Here is a 17,391-nt window from a genome sequence, read left to right on the forward strand (position 1 = left end):
TCCCGTAGACAAGTGGGAAATCAACCCAAAGGAGCTGACTATTCAGACGGAGCTGGGCAACGGGCAGTTTGGTGTGGTGAAGAAGGGCAAGTGGAGAGGTCAATGCACGGTAGCCATCAAGATGATCCGGGAAGGCTCTATGTCTGAAGATGACTTCATTCAAGAGGCCAGGAGCATGATGTAAGTAACAATCTGTTTATGAGGATATCTCTGCGGATTGGCCAATTAAGTTAGGTTGATCCCATCCCATTGGGACCATACTCCGTACAGAGCGTCGGTGCTGCCGAAGCAGTTTCCTTGGCTATTGGGTACAATCCTGGACGGGTCACCACTCTGATGCAGGATATTCGAATGACTCAGTCATCCCAGCAAGCTGGTACTCATTTTGCAGACCGAGGAAGGATGGCAGGCTGAGTCAACTCAACCCCACCTGGTGAATTAATTCAGCGGGCAACGAGGCTTGAACTCAGGACCCTAGGATCCCAAGCCGCCACCCTGAGCCAACACCAGGCATAACAATTTGGGTTGATGCTCTCTCACATCTGATTTATCTTTTCACTGATTGGCTAATCGTGTCTCGGTGGGTTCAGCGGTCCTTATGGCAGAAGTGATAAATTGTTATTGTTTTTCCTTTGACTCATGATATTGTGCAAGGTGTGGTGTATTCGATATTTCTTAAGGTCACATTCGTGTCGGTAGTACAGTACATGAGCAGGTAATTGTATTGGTACAATTTAGAAGCACGTTTTCTAAGGCATCGCCGTTTTAGCAGCAATTCAAACAGTACATTTATTTATTTTTTTGCTTCTCTCCTGGAATTGGATTCGTCAGTAGGCAGTGCAGGTAAAAATAGGTAGTCAAAAATTGTTGGGAAACGAGTCAATAAAGGGTGAGTGAACAAAGAGAATAGAGGAAGGTCATAAATGATGTGATAAATGCTTTTCCATGGGCAATATGTAGGATAGTGGGGACGGAGGGTAGTCAGGCTGGAGGAAGTGTGTAGAAATGGCACACCTGGGGAATTTAATGGATGGGTTGAAGGAACTATCAATGATTTAGACAGTGGGCTTCGGAGTAGACTTTCAAATTTTGCAGATGACGCAAAGCTTGGAGGTAAGATAAATAATGGAGAAGGATGTGATCAGATTCGGGAAAGGCAAGAGTATCTTGGCTGGGCAAAGCATTGGTACAGGTACATGGCGTGCTGTTCAACACTGAGAAATGTATGGTTTTGGACATAGTCAAGAATAGTACAAACAATGCGAGGGGCAGTTTTGGAATATGTGACATGGAAGGATCCGGGGGTGGTTGACCATATTGTGTGTGAGCGGGCAGCACCGTGCCAGGCAACAACGGGCAGGGCCAAGAAGTAATAGGAAAAGATAATAGGATGTTTGGTTGTATCCGCAGGCAGATGGTTTCTCGATGAACCTTCTCTCGGAATGAAACAACGTATCACCCAAATTATTGTGTTCAGCTTTGGTCACGATATTTGAGGAGAAGCGGAGCTGGCATAGAGGTGGTTCAGCGTAAAGCGAGCAGATCGGTATTATCGGGCAAGACGGTCTAAGCTATGAGGAATGGCTGACGGAGAATGGACTTTTTCTATTGTGAGGGAGGTCATTACGAGGGTATCTGATTTAAATGTCTGAGATAATGAAGGCTTTTGATAAAATAGATACAGGAAATCAGTGTGGAGTGAACCCCCCCCACCCCGCCCCCTCTCTGTGGGTTTCTTGACCAGTGCCAAAATATCGAATTCCCCGATATTGATCCAGAATGGAGATGGTCCATGCAGTTGAAGGCAAAGTCTTTAATTGTGCTGTTGATCGAGGTGTCTTTTGTTAATACGTACACAATCCAAGCTTCATAGAATGCCGATGACAGAGGATGACATTTCAGCATGGAGACAATTGTGGAGAGAAATAGGTGAGCAAGGGTCAGGTAACGGGGGTTGAAAAGCTATTATTACTCTGATAATGAAAGTGTTGGCCAACAAATAACCCGATCGGAATAAAAAGAAGAGAACAACTTCAGGGGGCGGAGGGGGGGTGAGGGGTAGTTTGGGGAGGAAGAAGGAAAATATCAAAAAAGAACAGGTAATCAATAGGGGGTTGAAAATTAGAGGAGATGCTGGTGGGTCACCTTATTGAAAGATTGAGAAGAAGAAGAAGACAATAAATTTGAGACATTGAGATAATGAAGGATGTGGACAAAATAAGTGCAGAAGAGATTTTTTGGCAGAATGGACAATGATAGGACCAGCAGACATCGTCTGAAAGTAAAGAAGAGGAGAGTTAGGACGGTAGTTAGGCGGGGGTCTTTCACTCAGAGGAGTTAATGCGTGGAATGGTCTCCCTGGAAAGGTAATGACAGCAGAAACAGGAGATGAGTTTAAATTGGAATTGGATAGGTACCTGGAAGTTGGGGAGATAGAGGGGTGTAGGGATGTTGGCAGGACCTGGAGGTAGCTTGTGTGTGGATGAGTGGTGGTATCTGTTGTTGGTGTAGTGCAGGCATGATGGGCCAAATAGCTTACTCGTGCACCAAAGTTCCTTGTTGTTTCTTGTTAGTCTCGCCCCGAAGGGGTTATGAGACTATTGCAATGCGTGTGTGTGTGTGTGTGTGTGTGTGTGTGTGTGTGTGTGTGTGTGTGTGTGTGTGTGTGTGTGTGTGTGTGTGTGTGTGTGTGTGTGTGTGTGTGTGTGTCCGTGTGTGTATATTTTAGGTTTTAAATCATTTTTCTTTGCACCTGCTTGTCCAATTGATGCGAAACTTTAAACAGAGGAGTAACGCTCCATGGATAATATTTTATTGATAACGCTGACATCATGGGTCACATGGTATGACAACCAAAGTGGATTAAAGAAAAATAATTTGGACATTTCCAAAACCACTCAACAAAAACAATTGAAACTTGGCATATGTCATCAACTCCCCATGAGGTATATAGGATGATAATGATGACATCATCAATGAAGTGGCACTCCAGCCATAATTGGTTGAATCAAAATCCTGACCCCAAAAATCTGAAACTTCATATCTCTGATCCTATGACTCGATGTAAGTGGAGAATTAAATTGATGAGGTCATCGGTCACGTGGTCTGTTGGCCATATTGGCTTGAAAATGAACCAGCAAAAAATATCTTCTTCTCCAGAACTGTTTAACTTTAACAGATCAATGCGAAACTTCATACATACAATACTAGCCATGAGGAACATAGTTTAAGTTTTTTTTTTTCATATTCACCTTCATTGACGCAATTTACCACTGATGTGCACAAAAGTGGTCATTAAATATCTTATTAATCAATCAATAAACAATATAGCCAGGACAATGGCAATACATGGGACGTAATAAGATGCATGGATGGATGATACAAGTATATGGACCATAATACAGGAGGCCATAATAGTCGTGTATTCAGTTGATGATGGTATTTTTGTTCGGAATGAATGCGCGAGGCGAGACTATGTGCTCTCCGAAGTGCCGTTCTCATATTAGAGGTGGTTTCACAGTCACGAGAAGAGGTATAAATGGATGAAGTTGACCAGCAAGCCTAGATTTGGGAAAGGTAACAAAGTAAAAGTTATTGTGGAAGTGTGTGTAACCAAAGAAGACCGAGGGTGAGATAAAACACTGAGCATGGGAAAATGGGGGAGGGGTTTGAGAGGGGTGTGGGGGTAGGGGGTAGGGGGTAGAAGGAGACCACACAGATTGCCCTAATTATGTTTTTTTTAATCTTGGAGTTGTATCATATATGTGCAGCATATACTGATTTTATTAATTTGCTTTCCTTTTCATTCTGGATGTAATGTGCTCTTTCACGAGCATCTCTTTTTATAAATTAAAAAGGCTAGAGCGGGCAGTTTTAAAATCCTTTCCTTTATTCATATTATACAGTAATAACAGTCCAGGTGTCGAGTTTCAAGAAGCAGAAATTATGCATTCATGGGAAAATGCTTTGAGATGTGCATAAAACATTTCCATAAGGGTTTTAAGCCAATATCATTGGTTATTATCACAATGTGCTGTCTGCTGAAGTGTCTTGGGGTAGATTTAATTCAGAGAATGTATGTTAAACTGGGTGTCCTGCCTGCTGGCATGAATTGGTGGACCTTAAAGATCCCATGGTGTCCTTTTTGTGAAGAGCAGGCTAGTTATTGCCAGAACCACAAACAAATTCCAAATTCCTGCCCTGACTTCTGTGTGTTGGATTGGTGACCCAACCAGGATTGTAATCCTACCTACTGAAACCACTTTGGTGACCCAATGCTCCTAATGGCATGAGAAGGATCATCTGACACCCCCACCACTGATCCATACTGGACCACTTATGATCATTTTTTTTCTGTGTGCAGGAAACTGTGTCACCCTAAGCTGGTGCAGCTCTATGGTGTGTGCACGCAACGCCGGCCGATCTACATCGTAACCGAGTTTATGGAGGGCGGCTGTCTTGAGTCCTTCCTGAGACGGCGGCGTTCACCCCTGCAGCTACCTACTCTCCTGGAGATGGGCCGAGATGCCTGCGAGGCAATGCAATATTTGGAAGCGAACGGCTTCATCCACAGGGACCTGGTGAGAGCACTAACTGAAAGTAATTGAAGATGATGATTATTAAAACCATCAGTCCAGTAACACGGCTAATTTGACACCATGCTCAAATTTCATTTATTTATTTTTTACAACCAGTGTTCAAATTGGAATACAATCGAGCTACTCGTATGATATGGCAATTGGAGTTGATTGGGGGGAGGGTGAGGGAGAGAGTGGGAGAGGGGTGCCCATCATTCTATGTGAGAAATACGGTGCCATTGTTGTGACGTCGCGAGTACGCAGAGTACCCTAGGAAGTGACGGCACTTCCCCCAAGCTCAGTGGCTGTGTTTGTGTCATCTAACAGTCTTGTGCTGTGCCGTGTGTGTGTGTGTGTGTGTGTGTGTGTGTGTGTGTGTGTGTGTGTGTGTGTGTGTGTGTGTGTGTGTGTGTGTGTGTGTGTGTGTGTGTGTGCAAGCTCTACTGCGAGCCTTAGATCACGTTATAAAAAAGGAAAAGGAATGTTAAGCACTTTTTTATTTAATTAAAATCCAATACCTTTTTATTTTCATTCGCAGTAACAACTGTGGAATTGTTTTCCATTTGAATTGAAAAGCAATTCGACTCAGAATTCTTGCAAAGAAAAATTGCTCATTGACAATCTTGCTTCTTTGATTTGCTTCTCAAAAAGATAAATAACTTCATTTTGGCCAATTGTGTCAAGCAATGCCAAGATGATAAATCCTCTTACTCCCTGTATTGGAAAGAAATCAACTTGTTGTTCTTTGAAGGGGTTATGAACTTGAATAACCCCATAACTAAGTACTTGTGGGCAGATGGCAATTTTTCATGAATACCTTTCAAAAAGCTGGAAATACAGGTACCGTTGTCAAATTATTACCTTGCTAGAAACAGACAAACATGTTGTTACAGAACTTACTTTACGAAGGCGAACATGTGATATATTTTTCAAATCTATTTGCTGCAATCCTGGATTGTAAAACAGCACGATGTGGAATAATTTCGTGTTTCAAGTTGTGCATTTCATCTCGTGGGACCGCTCGTTTAAAAAAAAAAAAAAACTGTCAAAAGTTCTTTCACAACTGTTGGGAACAATGGTATGAAGTTCTAAAAAGTCCTTCTCTATGACAGGCCTCCAGGAACTGCTTGGTGAATGCACAAAACACAGTTAAAGTCTCCGATTTTGGAATGACCAGGTAAAAATCAATCAACGTCTAAAAACTGTACTGACTGCCTTCATAAAAACTTGCTTACATCCTCATTCATTTTTACTACAAGAAACCATGAAGCATATCTGATGTGTGTGTGTGTGTGTGTGTGTGTGTGTGTGTGTGTGTGTGTGTGTGTGTGTGTGTGTGTGTGTGTGTGTGTGTGTGTGTGTGTGTGTGTGTGTGTGTGTGTGTGTGTGTGTATAGATATGTTCTTGATGATCAGTACACATCTTCTTCTGGTACAAAGTTCCCAGTACGTTGGTCTGCTGTTGAAGTATTTCTCTACTGCAAATTCAGCAGCAAGTCTGACGTGTGGTCATTTGGTAAGTGGACTCAGGACAATAATGGTGATATTTTCCCACTGATTATTTTTTGTATCTGTATGCCTTCACAAAGGGCGGACATAGACGAGCCCTCTATAGAATATGACCAAATAAAGACACTTTTTATCGTTTTTGAGAAAAAAAAATGGTGAAAGTTGATAACGTAACTGGCCGGATAAATTTTGAATTTGTTTTTCAAGCAAAATTTTATGTTGTTGTGCACAGTGTTGGGGAGAGAGAGGAGAACTTTGGAGGATATGTATATACTGTATGTACATATATATATATATATATATACAGTCCATATATACACATACGTATGTATTGTTACGGTTTTGGGAGTACATGGAATGATTTAATAAGGAAGTTTAGCATTGTGTAAAGTTGCTTGGTCTGTGAACGAGTAAAATCATCTCAATGTAACGAAGCTAGGGAATCTGTGAGCTTAAGTGTTACGTGTCATCACACGAGGGGTGGTGCGGTGTTGATTAGCCGAGGGAGTAAAGAATGAGTCCCCCAGTACGTGATTGCCCTCTGTGATTTCCCCTGTTTTATATATTTCGAGCCAGGCCGTAAAGCTGGGAAACGCCTCCCTGAAACGACAACAAACAGGAGAAGCCCCACCTTCCCGGGTTTGGGGGCGAGCAGACCACACCCCGGAGGTGGAGGATATAGAGGGCAGAAGGAGAGGGGAGTGATCTAAGAGCCAAAGAGGCCGGTGCATCGTATGGGTGGATTGTGGTAGGCTTCCGTAACCGTTCCATTCCGAGTACTCCTCTGCCATCCGCCATGCCCTTCGAGCACCTGTTGAAATCTCTGTCGATCACTGTGTCCGCCTCCTAGTAATAAGGAACTGCTCGGCAGTCCTGGGAGGTTGGTCGGTATTAACCACCTGTAACCACAATTTGGGTCGAGGCGTTAACGTGGGCCGACCACCCCCGCGACATTTGGTGTTCAGTAGCGGGATTCAAACTTCAGCACCACCGCGACACTTGCTGTCAGGTAGTGGGATTCGAACCCTGATCAACACTTGCTGACCAGGAGTGTAGGGTTTTAGAATCCATCGGGACCATGACATTTGCTCCCAGAGCGAGCAAAAGTTTAAAAACAGAAAATGAAGAATTAGGAGTTTTAATCGAGGTACAAATCGAATAGTTAATTGGTGTCGGGAGAAAAGAACGCATGAAAACTTAAGGGAGAGAAAAAAAAATTCTGATGAGATTAAACACGTGCTCAAAATGGCGGACAGGCACAAAATGGTGGATGGGCACAAGATGGCGATGTTCATGATACGTAGTAAGGATGTAGGAAGTGAGCCGATGCTGGAGCTGTTTGATACACATTGGGTAAAAATTTCCCCCCCGTCCTGGGCAGGGACACCAAATTCCTTTCACGGAGGACAAAGCGATTCCACATCCAATGATGGCGGATTGGAATGCAGAATGACATGAAGGGAATGAGTGAACAAGTGAACGAAATTAAGAAGGAAATGACACAGGAACTGGGGGCACAAATTGATGGAGTCGGGGAAATGAATGAACGATTGGAAGACGAAATTGATGAACAAAGGAATGAACTGGGAGGATTCAACCTGAAGGGCTATACCATCTGGGTGGATTCCATAATGCAACAGCAGGTAGAGGAATTGGGAATTTGTCAGTGCCAGGATGGCAGTTTGGAGCAAAAGTTGGAAACTCGTGCAACAGAACAAGAGCTCGTGTTAGCTAATTGACTGGGGAAACGATGGATGGAATGTTACAGGAGCAGCTGAATACTTGGGACAAAGCCATAATGGGAGAGGAGAGAGAACCAAGGGTTTCTGTTTGCCTCAATGGTGATGTTAATGGTCCTGTTGAGACCATGCATGGGCTGACTGAAATGTATGAAGTTGGCTTGGACTTGCAGCATTTTGACATTGGGAATGTTGCTGAACAGGGTCGAGCATATTTGGTGGAGCCAATGTTTGAACCACTTGCAGGACATGTTGTGGAGGAGAGTTGCAGCAACGGTAGAGTACAGTTGGTTAAGCTGGAGGCTTATCTTGAATTAGGCCAGAATGAGTCAAGTGCAAGCTTTGAAGGGAAATGGGTCTGCATTTGTGTCTTGGGCAGTCACCTATAACAAGGTGCCAACTCCATCTGGAATGTAGCAGGCACTTTCTCCTTTTCCAGCAACTCTATTCTCAGCTGGAAGTTCTGCAATTTGCTCCAGAAGCTTTTGCGTGATGTGCACTGCAATGTTCCGCAGGATTCCTCACTTCCAGTTGCTCGGCTGGGGGAGTTTGGTCACTTGTGGAACCACCGTCATGACCATTGCAATTGGCTTGTGGCTATCTACATCATATTGAATACAAAGAAAGTTTACTGCCACATTCGGTGGCCGGTTTTTCCATCTGACTTAAGGCCCAGTCACACCTTGACGTTTTAGCCAGCGATGGCAACGTATTAAAATGTATGTAAAACGCTGGCTTACGTTGAACTTTTGATGTTTTTTTTTAAAGATTCGGACGTATTCATAGCGACTTGGTCTTATGTATAACGTATTCCTAACGGACACAGAACGTTTCGTTGTGTTATAGATAACTTATACCAACGAATGCTGAACCTGTTGTCGGCCTAAACAACCTATGCCCAACGATAGTCTAACTTAGGCATAGCGCATTGCACGCATCGCCGACGATGTCGTGACGTAGCCAATTAAAAGGCTGATGCACAACGATTCGAATCATAACTGCCGTAGAAATGGAAGTGTCAACATCGCGGTCACACCTTGGCGATCTTGCCAGCGTATGCCGACCTAAGAAAAATGTGTCTAAAACGTTGGGGCACGTCAAATACGGTATGAGTAAGTTTGGTATACGTGAGTACAACGCTAAAGTACGCTATCATACGTCATAGTAAGTAGAGTACGTCAAGAAATTTTAAACATGTTCAAAATTTTACGACGTACTCGGCGTATGACACACGTTCCGCATGCGATGGGGATAAGTTTTACACACGATATGCGGACGCTTACACACGTCCACAAAGGCTACTTATAAGCTACTCATAAGTCGAAACATGTCGCGGTAATGTCTTTTTTACGCGAAACTTATTTCTAACTTGTGTTTGACGTGCTTTGAACCAATTCCTTACGTAGTCCCAACACACATCGACGTATGTGGACGTATTCCAATGACGTCTTCCGGTCGACAAAAAAAATAAATTAACGTGTTTCTAGCTTACAACTGCCATATAAAGACGTGTTCCCAGCGGTTTTGGGAATTGGTATATAAAAATGGTGTTCATAAAAGGGGAACCCAACAGTGTTTGAGTCCTTTTTGAGTCGATGTCCATGTCAGCAGTAACAGTATCAGTAACAGTTTCAGCATCAGTATCAGTATTAGTAGTAGTTTGTTCATGTTGGCAGTAGTAGGTGAGTGTGAGGGGGAGGGTGTGGGTTATGATGGATCGTCCTTGCATCCGCGTGTCCACGGGTAGGAGACATCTTTTCACCATTGTTCGAAGTTCTTCGCGGCTAATTTTTTATGGGGCTTTTTCAACAATGAGCTATGGCTTGTTTTTACGATTTAGGTCTATTCATAACGGGTTGGACAAATGCACAATGAACTAATAATGTGCATAGAGCGCTTCGATAACTTATAGATACGATATACCAACGAATAATTATCGTGAAGCCAGCGTTCACAAAGTATGCCCAACGATAGCCTAACTTATCCATATCGTGCGGCAGTTTATCTTTGCCGGTGACGTAGGGTTTGCTATTCATAGGCTGCCACTCAACGATTTAAATGGCTGCATCTCCACTATTGAAAGTAGACGCTTGCACTCAACAATTGGATTTTTTTACACTCAATGACTTTTAAACGGTACCACTCAGCTAGTTTCATTGCTTACAATGAACGATTTAAATTGCTGTCACTCGCCTTTGTTTTTTGACGCTGGGGTTTGGAAATGTGAAGCGTTTCTTCTGAACGTGTTAAAACGCTCAAACTCGACTATTTTAAATAGACGCTGCCGATGGACAATTGGAATCATAGCCAAGCTAGACATCGAAGTGTGAACATCCTCGTCATGCCGAAGAAAAGTTTGAAGAATGCTGCAAATAAGTGTCCTGGCCGTGGCCGTGGACGCTGACGCAAGGACGATCCATTATACCAACATCTTTCAGCCTATGAGTAACTTAAAAGTAACGTCTGTCGATGTGTTGTTGGCATGTAAGCGATTGTTGCCACACGTTAATCATAGGTTAAAAATAAGTTTCGGGTACACTAAACATTAGCTCGGCGTGTCTCAACTTATGATTAACTTACAAGTAGCATGTGTTGACGTCTGTCAACTATCGCAGACCGTGCATACAACTTGTGGCCAGTGTAGCGGAACGTGCGAGTCATACGCCGGCATACGTCGTGAAATTTCAAGCATGCAAAAATTTGAGGACAACCGAAAAGTACAACGTTTAAAGCCAGCGTACAACGACGTATGGCAGTGTTTTTCAGCGTGCTCTCAATGTTATCAAAACTTACCCATAACGTATTCAACGTGTGCCAGCGTTTTAGAAAAAATTTTCAAAAATCGGCATACGTTGGCTAAAACGTCAAGGTGTGACTGGGCCTTTAGCTGTGACAGATGGGGAGCTTTGCGCTGCAGGAGAGAGAGCGGCATTGGTGCCATCTTTCGGCTGATAGTGGAGCTGTTTACATGTATGGACAGTGAGCTTAGCCGTTTTGAAGCAGCTTCTGCATCTTTGGATCTTACATGTGTTATTTCCATGACACAGGCCGGACGCTGTCGTCTGACACCTCTCACCCAGGTCATACCAGATCTGAGTCTCCAAATCTCCCATCCCATGGAGGTATGACTGTGGTGTGATGGAGAGCAGGTACCGCACACGACGGCATTTGCACTGGTTGAGCATGTGAGTCCAGTAGTGGTGATTTCAGGAGAGGAGGAGTCAGAACTTGAACTGGAAACAGAACCACAGCCTTTGCTGATTCCAGAACTCAGCATTACAGAGGGACCCGATAAAAAAGATCTGCTGATAGAAAGCTTACGCCAGGAGATCAGAGCGTTGAGTACTGAACTGCAGTCATTCAAGATCGAAGCCCGGGAAGTGATGAAAAAATGCAAACAGAAAGAAAAGGAACAGGGAATTCGAGCAGAAAAGCTGGAGCAAGAGCTGCATGAGGCCAAAGCACAACTTCACTCACTTCAACTCTCATCGCAGACAGCCCAGCAGATGAGTGTCACAGCCCAAGGTCAGGTGATGGTGTTCACATCAACCATTGTGGCTATTTGTCTGGCTTTTGTCTAATATGGATGGTGGAGTGCGGTTGCCTGCGTCCATGCATGCCTGGGAGTAATCCTCATGCTGGTTGTAGGTTGGCTGGGGTTAACCTGGGCTGACCACCCCCATGACTATATATATATATTGTTGCGGGGTCGGGTGAGAAGACCACGAGGTGGGGGGAGCTACGTCAATTCCCACCAGACTCCCCGGAATTGTAGGCCATCGCTCACGGATAATTCTGTGACGCGGTGGGTCGCTTAACCGACCGTGGACGCCAATAACTCAAGCGCGTGACCTCGGGTCCTCCCGTCTATGGAATAGGGTTACCTAATTAATCACGTGGTTTAACTACTGGGAACCATGCCCTCAGTATGCCTTGTCCGAACCGGATCACTCTACCAGATCGGATCACCTTTCCGGATCGGATGCAGCCGAGCGACACTGCCAAGGGCGTACCGGCTAAAAGGAACGGATCGGTGGGAATAAAGACCCAGGTAAACATAGATTCGAACCATGCTGGACCAATGAGAGAAAAAAGACAAAGGCGAGCTGGGAACATTCCAAATAACAATGATTTATTAACTAGCAAGCGAGGAAAAGTATGTGGCACGACAAAGATTTATTGGGTATGTAATGCAGGGAAAGAGGAGAGAGGTGTGGGGTGCAGCAATAATACAAGCAACTTGCTAAAGCCCGGTCACACCTTGACGTTTTAGCCAGCGATGGCAACGTATGAAAATGTATGTAAAACGCTGGCTTACGTTGAACTTTTGATGTTTTTTTAAATATTCGGACGTATTCATAGCGACTTGGTCTTATGTATAACGCATTGGTAACGGACACAGAACGTTTCGTTGTGTTATAGATAACTTCTACCAACGAATGCTGAACCTGTTGTCGGCCTACACAACCTATGCCCAACGATAGTCTAACTTAGGCATAGCGCGTTGCACGCATCGCCGACGATGTCGTGACGTAGCCTATTAAAAGGCTGACGCACAACGATTCGAATCATAACTGCCGTAGAAATGGAAGTGTCAACATCGTGGTCACACCTTGGCGATCTTGCCAGCGTATGCCGACCTAAGAAAAATGTGTTTAAAACGTTGGGGCACGTCAAATACGGTACGAGTAAGTTTGGTATACGAGAGTAGAACGCTAAGTACGCTATCATACGTCGTAGTAAGTAGAGTACGTCAAGAAATTTTAAACATGTTCAAAATTTTACGACGTACTCGGCGTATGACACACGTTCCACATGCGATGGGGATAAGTTTTACACACGATATGTGGACGCTTACACACGTCCACAAAGGCTACTTATAACCTATTCATAAGTCGAAAAACGTCGCGGTAATGTCTTTTTTACGCGAAACTTATTTCTAACTTATGTTTGACGTGCTTTGAACCAATTCTTTACGTAGTCCCAACACACATCGACGTATGTAGACGTATTCCAATGACGTCTTCCGGTCGACAAAAAAAAAAATTAACGTGTTTCTAGCTTACAACTGCCATATAAAGACGTGTTCCCAGCGGTTTTGGGAATTGGTATATAAAAATTCTGCTCATAAAAGGGGAACCCAACAGTGTTTGAGTCCTTTTTTGAGTCGATGTCCATGTCAGCAGTAACAGTATCAGTATCAGTATTAGTATTAGTAGTAGTTTGTTCATTTTGGCAGTAGTAGGTGAGTGTGAGGGGGAGGGTGTGGGTTATGATGGATCGTCCTTGCGTCCGCGTGTCCACGGGTAGGAGACATCTTTTCACCATTGTTCGAAGTTCTTCGCGGCTAATTTTTTATGGGGCTTTTTCAACAATGAGCTATAGCTTGTTTTTACGATTTAGGTCTATTCATAACGGGTTGGACAAATGCACAATGAACTAATAATGTGCATAGAGTGCTTTGATTACTTATAGATACGATATACCAACGAATAATTATCGTGAAGCCGGCGTTCACAAACTATGCCCAACGATAGCCTAACTTATCCATATCATGCGGCAGTTTATCTTTGCCGGTGACGTAGGGTTTGCTATTCATAGGCTGCCACTCAACGATTTAAATGGCTGCATCTCCACTATTGAAAGTCGACGCTTGCGCTCAACAATTGGATTTTTTTTACACTCAACGACTTTTAAACGGTACCACTCAGCTATTTTCATTGTTTACAATGAACGATTTAAATTGCTGTCACTCACCTTTGTTTTTTGACGCTGGGGTTTGGAAATTTTAATCGTTTCTATTGAACGTGTTAAAACGCTCAAACTCGACTATTTTAAATAGACGCTGCCGATGGACAATTGGAATCATAGCCAAGCCAGACATCGAAGTGTGAACATCCTCGTCATGCCGAAGAAAAGTTTGAAGAATGCTGCAAATAAGTGTCCTGGCCGTGGCCGTGGACGCTGACGCAAGGACGATCCATTATACCGACGTCTTTCAGCCTATGAGTAACTTAAAAGTAACGTCTGTCGATGTGTGGCAACGATCGCGTAACGTGCCAACAACACGTTAATCATAGGTTAGAAATAAGTTTCGGGTAAGCTAAACATTACCTCGGCGCATCTCAACTTATGATTAACTTACAAGTAGCATGTGTTGACGTCTGTCAACGATCGCAGACCGTGCATACAACTTGTGGCCAGCGTAGCGGAACGTGTGAGTCATACGCCGGCATACGTCGTGAAATTTCAAGCATGAAAAAATTTGAGGACAACCAAAAAGTACAACGTTTAAAGCCAACGTACAACGACGTATGGCAGTGTTTTTCAGCGTGCTCTCAATGTTATCAAAACTTACCCATAACGTATTCAACGTTTTAAAAAAAAAAAAATCAAAAATCGGCATACGTTGGCTAAAACGTCAAGGTGTGACCGGGCCTTAAGCAGACTTGACACGAGATTATTAACAGTAACAACAAGAAAAGATCTTCTACAGGCTTACTTAACAGACAGGTGCCAACACACTCAGACACACACACACACACACACACACACACACACACACACACACACACACACACACACACACACACACACACACACACACACACACACAAAAAGAAACCCCAATGAAAAGGGACTTTTGCAGCCAGGGAGGGAGGGGGCTGAGGTTATACCTTTCGGTACCTGGGCGTTTTGGGGTAGCAATGCTCTGTGGTGCGGTACCCAACAATAGTCGCGTTGTTATGGCCACAGCCGCACGTGTGGAGATCGTGTTCTTGAGTGGAGAAGGGCGGAGTCCAGATGGTGAGGGTGGAGCAGTAGGCGGGACCAGGCAGGAGGCGGTTCGTCGAGGCGAGACGTGGGCGCAGTCAAGTAGCAGGAACACTCCGCGTGAAGAACACCCACACCGAACACAAACACTTCTCAATTCTCTCCCGACACGGAGGATTTCTCCGTGTTTTATAGAGCTCGGGGGAGGGGCCATGCCGAATCCAACGTCATCGCCCGAGTACGGCATTCCGACTGGCTCCGGACCCCCCACTTGGCCCGCAAGCCTGGTCCGGACTTCGGGTAGATGTGGCCACTCACTGACTGACTGACTGACATTAATATTCGGTACCTTAAGGGTGATGTAGAAAGCTGGAATTTTGCGTGCCAAGGGACATCAGAGCCTATACATCGGGGGGGGGGGGGGGGTGGGAATCACAGAACCGCCGGAAAGTAATCATCAATGAAAATATCAGAAAATATGTGCAGCCTTCTTGTGCTCACTGCAGGTGAGCAACCTGAGACAATAGGGACAATAGTGATAATGGGAGGTCATGCTGCAGCTGCTGCTTTGTATTATGTACCGATGTACGAAGCACAGTCCGTTATTGCTTACAATGTGCAGGCATACCCCACCACATATATATATATATATATATATATATATATATATATATATATATATATATATATATATATATATATATATATATATATATATATATATATATATATATATATATATATATATATACACCCTGGTTAAAATAGGTGTACCATATCCCTATGTCGTAAGAGGCGACCAGGGTTGCGTCAGGAAGGGCATCCGGCGTAAAACATGTGCCAAATCACTATGCGGATCATACGGATGATCCGCCGTGGCGACCCCTAACGGGAGCAGCCGAAAGAAGATATATATATATATACACACACACACACACACACACACACACACACACACACACACACACACACACACACACACACACACACACACACACACACACACACACACACACACACACACACACACACACACACACTTTCAAAAAGAGTGATGCAACTTTAAATGTTTCTTTACAAAGAAACAGAAACCACAGGAACGCGAAGCAAACATTATTGAAAGCAGGTGACGGTATTTTCTTTCACTGATTGTTATTGCAGTAAGTCATTGCTTGAGTTTCTGAGAGCCCAAGGTCTGAAATTGGCATTTACGCAAAATCCTTGTAATTGACGTTCTCGATGTGTGCTCCTCCACGGTTCAGACAGGCATTGATCCTGATTCCAAAGTTCTGTCCAACTTTCCTGTAGGTTTCATGTGGCACTGCCTGGAGGTAGTCTGACACTTCCTGCTTCAGATCATCCAGTGTGGCAGGGCGGTTGGTGTAGTCAGAGCCCTTGGCAGCCCCCTAGAACCAATAGGCCAGAGGGTTCAAGTTTAAGCTATGGGCGGTACCCAGGGCAACGAGGCGGTTTCTCAAGAGCTGTCCCAGGAAAGTTATGGTGTCACCGGCTGTATGCGGGGGTGCACCATCCTGCATAAACCAGGTCATGCTGAGCTGTTTTGGGGTGACCTTTTGGGCGACATCATTATGGAACTTCTGGAGCACAGCACAGTAGCACTCATCGTTGATCATCACCATCCTGCTTTTGTTACTGTTGCCCTTGTTCTGGTTGTGCACTGGACCCTTGTGCTGAAAATGTTTTCACAATATGGTGAATGGTACAATTTGTGGGTCCATCACGTGTTCTAAGGTCGTATTCCCGGCAGAACCTCTGGCGGGTGTCTACATATGATTCAATCTCATACCACAGAGCCACCACTTTTGTCTTCTGCTTCACCTTCAATGGCATAGTTGAGCTATGGAGCTATAAATCTCAGGGAGTAAATAACACGACAACGCTAGCAAACCCCAAAAAGGAAAACGGTATTGGTCAAAAAACAAAGAAATGAAAGGAAGTCAAAGTTGTATCAATCTTTTTCAAACGTGTGTGTGTGTGTGTGTGTGTGTGTGTGTGTGTGTGTGTGTGTGTGTGTGTGTGTGTGTGTGTGTGTGTGTGTGTGTGTGTGTGTGTGTGTGTTTTAAGAAGAAGAAAGCACTTCCAACCAAAAATAAAAAAACTACATCGACTCTGGCTTCATCAGGCACAATAGACCCCGAGCCTCGGCATGTGTCGGTGCCAGGAAATTTTATCATCATGCTGCCTTTATCAGGTTGACAGTGATTAAGGATATAATTCAATTTAATAAAATCAAGGATTTAAAGGCTGCAGAAGAAGAAACTTTTTCCGGAAGTTTACCGCCGTTGATGCACCGTCTTTTACACCACCTTGTTTAACACATTACATTAGTTCTTCATTGTCCTTTGTGTCCTTTATGATGGCCCAAAAGTGCTTTTTGCTTCATACGCAGGGTAAAAAGACAATTACAGATGATATAACCAGGGGTTCACACAATTTTTTTTAAATTTGGTTCTTCAATGAGTACCAGTGGAAATGCTTTGGGTACTCACGAAAAATGAACATGTCAGCTTCGAGCGTGCTCATCTGAAATTGGCTACCTACTACTTTTCTAAGCGCCACTCTGACTTTTACAACACCTCTCAGTTTAGAATGCGTCTCGCTCCTCTGTAAGCGCTTTCTCAGAACATCCACTCAAGACGAGACACTCGCAAGCCGCTCTCTTTTTTTCATTTCAGACGCTCCTCAACCTTATCCTTTTCCTACTTGCCCGTGTGTTCTCCTTAGATCTCTTCTTTTTCTTATAAGTTATAAATCTACAATACAACCAATAAA

At 44.0% G+C, this 17,391-nt stretch overlaps 1 protein-coding gene across 3 annotated transcripts in view; it reads left to right on the forward strand.

Moving 5' to 3' along the window:
* The window catches only part of LOC147014464 (tyrosine-protein kinase Tec-like), a 123,089-nt gene that overhangs the window by 96,540 nt on the left and 9,158 nt on the right, over positions 1-17,391 (forward strand). For all 3 annotated transcript variants that reach the window (XM_085852414.1, XM_085852413.1, XM_085852412.1), the window contains 4 exons: positions 9-180; positions 4,364-4,580; positions 5,690-5,754; positions 5,974-6,092. In XM_085852414.1, coding sequence (XP_085708540.1) covers positions 9-180; positions 4,364-4,580; positions 5,690-5,754; positions 5,974-6,092 — 573 coding nt within the window. The remainder of the gene's footprint in view (positions 1-8; positions 181-4,363; positions 4,581-5,689; positions 5,755-5,973; positions 6,093-17,391) is intronic.

This window comes from Eptatretus burgeri, chromosome 13 (assembly GCF_056783735.1).
Source record: "Eptatretus burgeri isolate ZD-2024b chromosome 13, Ebu_testis_v1, whole genome shotgun sequence".
In the NCBI taxonomy this organism is placed as follows: domain Eukaryota; kingdom Metazoa; phylum Chordata; class Myxini; order Myxiniformes; family Myxinidae; genus Eptatretus; species Eptatretus burgeri.